General features: G+C 46.7%; 1 protein-coding gene across 1 annotated transcript; it reads right to left on the bottom strand.

Moving 5' to 3' along the window:
* Nucleotides 1–3,823: 3,823 nt before the first annotated feature.
* On the bottom strand, nucleotides 3,824–4,837 carry LOC146341408 (olfactory receptor 5J3-like). The gene has a single exon (XM_084807428.1). It carries the CDS (start codon nucleotides 4,835–4,837, stop codon nucleotides 3,824–3,826), a length of 1,014 nt encoding a protein of 337 aa, XP_084663554.1.
* Between the last annotated feature and the right edge of the window lie 1,621 nt (nucleotides 4,838–6,458).

Raw genomic sequence — 6,458 nt, 5'->3', positions numbered from 1 at the left:
TGTAGTTTGTCTCTGGCTCTGCGATCAGCATGGAGTGGGGGGAAGGGGGCATTCCTTGGGTTGCGGGGAGAGTGGAAGCACCGTTATGATGCTTCCTATGCACCATCCGGCCTCCCCTGCCCCAAGGCACCCTGCTAGACAGCTGAAATAGGCTGTCTAGCTGCAAATGCAGGGTGCCTGGAGTGCAGAGGAGAAGATCCCCTCTGTGATCTCAGCTCTGCCCCCCCCCCTGCATTGATAGTCGGTTACCTCCAAGTTCGGAGGTGGCCAACTATCCCCATAAGATTGCACCCTACGTCTCATTGAACTTGATATGGTTTGCTTCTGTGTTGACTTATATAGGATTGCACTGTTAGTCATGCTTTACTCCTACTAAAATCAATGGAACAAGTTACTCATGACTAACTTCACTTGCTTTTTTTATTATAATAAAAGGTTTTATTATATGGACACCAGATTGAAAGAGAGCTAATGTGGTTACTTATTAAGAGTGTGCCAGAGGGCAGTTGTTCACGGTGGTTTGACATGATGAGAATTTCCATCCATTTGAAAGCTGCAAATGTTTGTGAGAAATTATATAGATGAGATAACATGTACAAGTGAGAGCCACGGTTCAATTGAAATATGTTTTATTATCATTGCAAGGTATACCTCTCTTGTCAAAGTGGTTTACAGTTACCTAAGGGCCTTTTCTGTGGTGGCCCCCATGCTGTGGAACTCCCTCCCTAGGGAACTCCGTCATGCCCCCTCTTTAATGAGCTTCCATCGTGCATTAAAAACGTGGTTGTTCAGGCAGGCATTTGGGGTGGGTTAGGGTATTTTAGAAAATGTTTTTATTGTAGAATTTTATTGTTTTAAACTGTTTTATTGTATGTTGTACATCGCCCAGAGTGGCTGGGTGACCAGCCAGATGGGCCATTAATAAATTTAATAATAAATAAATAAGGGTTACTTTACTTCTTTTGTTTGTGTTTTTTTAAAAGCTTGCATACACAATTCTGTGCATAGAGATGGATTCCTTTTAGTGTGTGTACCTAAACATCTGGAGTTGGATCCAAATTTATGCTGGATCGTGCTGGCAGAAGTGGCTTTCCCCACCCCGTCCTTACCATTACGGCTCCTCCAGCCCCCTGAAAATGCTACATAAATACCTGGTTCACACCATCACCACAGTCTGCCATGGCTTTCAGCCACAAAGTGCCACATTTCCCTATCCAAGGCCTGGCCGCAGCTTGTTCTGTCATCCAAACCCAGGCAGCAGGGATTGTATGGAAGTGAGACAACCCTCAAATAACCCATAGTCTGTTGTAGGGTGAGTTGAGGACTGTTTAACCTTCAAACAACTCCTGCAACCCCACTTCAGATGACACAACAAACCATGGCAACTCCCCACCAGCAGTTGAATATTCAAAATGCCCGTCTGCACATGCCATGACCCACTGTGGCTTAAATAACCTATGGAAGGCTGTGGTGATGATGTGAAGTACCCCAAAATTCAGGAACCCCTGCTGAATTCAGTGAGGTATGGTGTGGTGATGAAGGGGTTTTTTTTTGGGGGGGGGATCCTCAAACGTCAGGCAGGAGGACTTCATGCTAGGAGATGTATTTCTCTCCAGAAGGGCAGGTCCTGGATCCAATCCCCAAAGCATGCATAATATAACAAACTCATTTGTAAATGTATATGTTGTTACTGCTGTTTTATTTATATACTGCCCTGATAGCCAACTCTCTCTCTCTCTCTCTCTCTCTCTCTCTCTCTCTCTCTCTCTCCCTCCCTCTCTCTCTCTCTCTCTCTCTCACACACACACACACACACTACCTGCATCCCTCTGGTGTGGGTTAGGTGGGGGAGAAGAAGAAGAGAAGTATTAATAAGAGGAGCACTCATCAGTGTGCCTAATTCTAGCACTGGAGAGTAAGCAGCAATTCAGGTCTGTATTGGTTGGGCTCAGGTGGACTTTTCCAGCTTCATCAAATATGTGTATAAACTAAAGCCAGGAATGGGTGTCAGGGCCAAGTAGGGATGGCAGAGAATTCCTCCAAGGACACCAGTGAGGTTGGATTCAGAAGAATCCAGCCTCCAGAGTCCATGGAGGAACTAGCAATGGATGGAACACTTACCTTCCATTCCGTTCTGTTTCTGTGGTGAGGAGGAGGTGCTCCGTCCCTCCCCCCAGAATCCTCCATGGGGGGGAGGCGATCCGGTCCTCCCCCCTGGAATCCTGCCCGGCCGGCTCCGCTCCACGGCCAGACATCCGGCCGCTGGGCAGCCCTGCAGGGACGCAAATGGTGGCGGTCGTAGCCGCCGCCATTTGCATCCCTGTATTTAGCCGTCATAGGCTACGTAAGTATTTACATAGCCTATCACGGCGGGGGGGGGGGGAACAGCGTACACAAATGGCGGTAGCCGCCGCCATTTGCGTACGCTGGGTTTTTCCCCCCTGCTATGATAGGCTATGTAAATACTTACATAGCCTATCATGGCAGGGGGAAAAACCCCAGCATACACAAATAGCGGTTAGCCGTGATAGGCTACGTAAGTATTTATGTAGCCTATCACGGCTATGAAGAGGAAGTGAATGGCGGCCGCAGGACGGCCTCCATTCGCAAAGCAGTGCAGACGGGTGCAGGTAAGTGCTCCATTTCATGCACTTTTTGTGGGTTGGGGGTGGCAGGGACTTCTTCCCACGTGCCTTTCGTGGGTTGGGGGGGCGGGGGCTTCATTCCGCGACAGATTTCGGGGGGCCACAGAGCCAGCTGGTGGCTCCGCAGAATCACTGTGGAGTGGAGCCAGCTGGTGAGGATTCCAGGGGGAGGGAGGGATCGCCTCACCCCGCGGACCGCCCCCCCCGGAACAGCAGGTTGGTGTTTCACACATCCCTAGGGCCAAGCACTCATCCTTCACTCCCTTTCACATGCTGACTTTGATGCTTGTAGTGAGCCAGAGTTCCCTATTATGTCCAAACTGGAAACCTTTAGCTTAATGTCAATAAACAAATCAGGATAATAAGCCAAAATCTGCAAGTTACTGTGTGTGTGTGTGTGTGGGGGGGGGTTATATGGGAAACACTTTTTCTCCCCCAATAAACCCTTTCAAGCAGAAAACAAACATGTACACCTGAACAGTCAGGATAGCCCTAATCCTGTTCAAAGGTTTGCATTTATGTAGGCAGGGAGTAGCAGGAGTGAACGTCGCAGCCCTACACCTGTGGACCACAACTAATGGCTGTATGTTCAGTGTCAGAGTGAAAGAGCCTGACATACCTATAGATGCATGCCAGTAGGGCTCCTCCAAAGGAATGGGAACCTGGCCAAACAGCCACAAGGGGGATGACTGGTACATTGGTTGGCATTAGGGAGGGGCTGATGGACATGATCCCACTCCTCCTCATACATTCATAAGCACATAGGAAGATGTTGTTTGAATAGTTCTAGAGAAAGCTCACTGTCTGAATGTCAAAAAGGATTTTAGGGAAGACAGAACGAATGATGTTCAGCCCATTGAGTATCTCCATTTGCCACCTTGATGCTTGTTTCAGCTCGTTCTCACTGCCCAACATGAAAATTTTGAAATGTGAAGCATTTTCCAAGTACACACCCCAAATGTGTGCTTTCCCCCAATAGTTTAAATATTAAACTGCCTTTATGGGGGAATTGTGCATGGGGGGGGGTGCTCTTTTGAACATAAATGTAACCTCATGAAATTGCAAAAAAAATCCAAAAACTGCACTCTTGCTTGCATTCACATTCAGGGTTGTGAATGGGACACGTTCACATAATTTGTGAACAGGAACAAAATTCACATACATCCCTTAAAAAAAGATCACACATTTTCATCCTTTAACTTTCCGTAGGCAATTTTACGAACCGCCCTCTTCACTTCTTGGTTACAGAGGCTGTAGATGATGGGATTTAACATAGGTGTCAAAATTAAATAAAGAAGAGATGGTACCATTTCCTGATCCTGGGAGTCCTTCAAGGTGGGCTTCATGTACCTAAAGAAAATAGTTCCATAATACAGCACCACAACGGTCACATGAGATGTGCAAGTGGAGAAGACCTTGCGTTTCCCTTCCACGGACTGGATCCTTAAGATGGCAGATATGATGTGAATATAGGAAGCCAGTGTAATGAGTAGAGCCCCCATCCCTAACAGTGAGCCACTGGTCATAATCACCACTTCGTTTGCAAAAGTGTTGCTGCAGGAAAGTTTGAACAATTGTGGGGCCTCACAACTGAAGTGATGAATGACATTGGGCCCACAGAAATGTAAAGTAGGCAGCAGAAGAGTATTTAGGAGTGCACAGAGAAAGGCGGTGAACAATGCACTGAACGCCAGCAAAGCACAGACCTGTTTGCTCATAATTACCATATAATGCAATGGCTGGCAGATGGCTGTGTAGCGATCATATGCCATCACGGAAAGGAGAAGGCCCTCTCCCACTGAAAGGCAGATGACAAAGAAGACCTGGGTAAAACAACTATGCACTGAAATACCCTTTCTCTCTGTAATGAAGTTTTCTAGCATTTTAGGAATTGTGACAGGGGAAAAAAACATATCAAGGAAAGCTAAATGAGAAAGGAAGACATACATAGGAGTGTGAAGTTGAGGGTCAACTCTTATAGCCAAAATGATTGTTAGATTGCCAAAGAGGGTTATCAAATAAATCAACAAGAATACTACAAAGAGCATGATCTGGAGCCATGGAGCACTGGAGAGTCCTAAGAGGATGAACTCAGTCACTTCAGTTTGATTCTCCGTATGTGCAAAAGTGTTTCTCCCAGTAGAAATTGAAATCTGAGAAAAGATGGAAAAGAAAGTCACTTTTCTATGCATGGAACCCCAATCCAGTTGAGCCATATGGTTTGTGTAAACGTTTTACATATGAGAAGGACCAAATGATGTTCAGTGTATGTAAGTATAAAGTGATGTACATTAATATACATTCATGGGGGTTAAACTGGCAGCCAGTGGCTAACCATTAAAGAGATTGAGGGTCATGGTGCATGACTTATTTAAAACATTGACTCAGCATGCAGAAATTGTGAAAATGCCAAATTCCATGCTAGAGATTATTAGATCTCTAGCCAGGCTTGCAATGCCTTTATACGAATTTAAGGTATGGCAGAATTTATTTATTGTGTTTTTAATCCACCCTATAACAAATGTTCTCTGGGCAGATCACAAATGGTGCAAATAATAAAATGCAAGACCAATGGGTAAAAAGACCAACTTGGAATAATGTGGACAGGTGGAATAGTGTAAAACATGGAGTAGTGTTTATAGCTCTGGTCCCTTCATCTCCAAAAGGATATTTGTTTGATTGTTTCTTTGTTTAGTGAATTTATGAACCACTTCTCAGTACAAGATCCCCAGGGTCATGTAACATTTAAAACAGGGGTGCAGAAAATGTCTGCACTGAAGGCCGAGTTCCCCCCACCAGGCCTCTCTAGGAGCTGGATGACTTCAGTGCATGATCCCACAACCCCTGATGTCTTTGCCCCACCCCACCTATTCTAACTACTGATGGTGTCTAGACTGGGATCAACTTAACTTTGAGGTTCTGGCTTTGTGTTTTGCTTGTCACCCCAAAGAGAAAAGCAAGCAGAATGTGAACAGACTCAGCCAGTGCTGGGATGAATTTGGCACCTCCTCCATGTGCCTCTCACAATACTCATCAGGGGCACAAAAAGGTACACAAAGGAAGACTCAGGTGGAACTGGAAAGAGTGGCTGCTCTTCCCAGCACCAGCTGAGTCCCGGCCACCCACATCCCTGCTTCGATCTCTGATGTCCAATTAGTGATGATAGTGGGCAGTCCCCTTCATGGGTCGGAAACTGCCTTGGTCGCCCTGAAGGATGACCTCTGCCGGGAGAGGGACAGGGGGAGTGCGACCCTGTTGATTCTTCTGGACCTCTCAGCGGCTTTCAGTACCATCGACAATGGTATCCTTCTGGATAGGTTGTCTGGGTTGGGAGGTGGAGGCACTGCACTACAGTGGTTTCGCTTCTACTTGGATGGCCGATTCCAGAAGGTGGTGCTGGGGGATTATTCCTCTGTGCCATGGCAATTGTGCCATGGGGTACCACAGGGCTCTATTTTATCCCCTATGCTGTTTAACATCTACATGAAACCACTGGGGGAGGTTATCCGGAGGTGTGGGCTGAGGTGCCATCAATATGCGGATGACACCCAGCTCTACCCCTCTTTCTCATCAAACCCAGGTGAGGCAGTGGCTGTTCTGAATCAGTGCCTGGGCATGGTAATGGACTGGATGAGGGCCAATAAACTGAAACTCAATCCAGACAAGACGGAGGTACTGTTAGTGGGTGATTCGTCTGCCCGGCTAGGTGATATTCAACCTGTTCTGGAGGGGGTTGCACTCCCCCTAAAGGATCACGTTCATAGTTTGGGGGTGCTCTTGGATCCAGAACTGTCACTTGAGGCACAGGTGAAC

This window comes from Heloderma suspectum, chromosome 6, assembly GCF_057233095.1.
Source record: "Heloderma suspectum isolate Gila_16-S chromosome 6, 16-S_ref, whole genome shotgun sequence".
Lineage (NCBI taxonomy): Eukaryota > Metazoa > Chordata > Lepidosauria > Squamata > Helodermatidae > Heloderma > Heloderma suspectum.
This window is presented reverse-complemented; position numbering and strand designations above follow the sequence as displayed.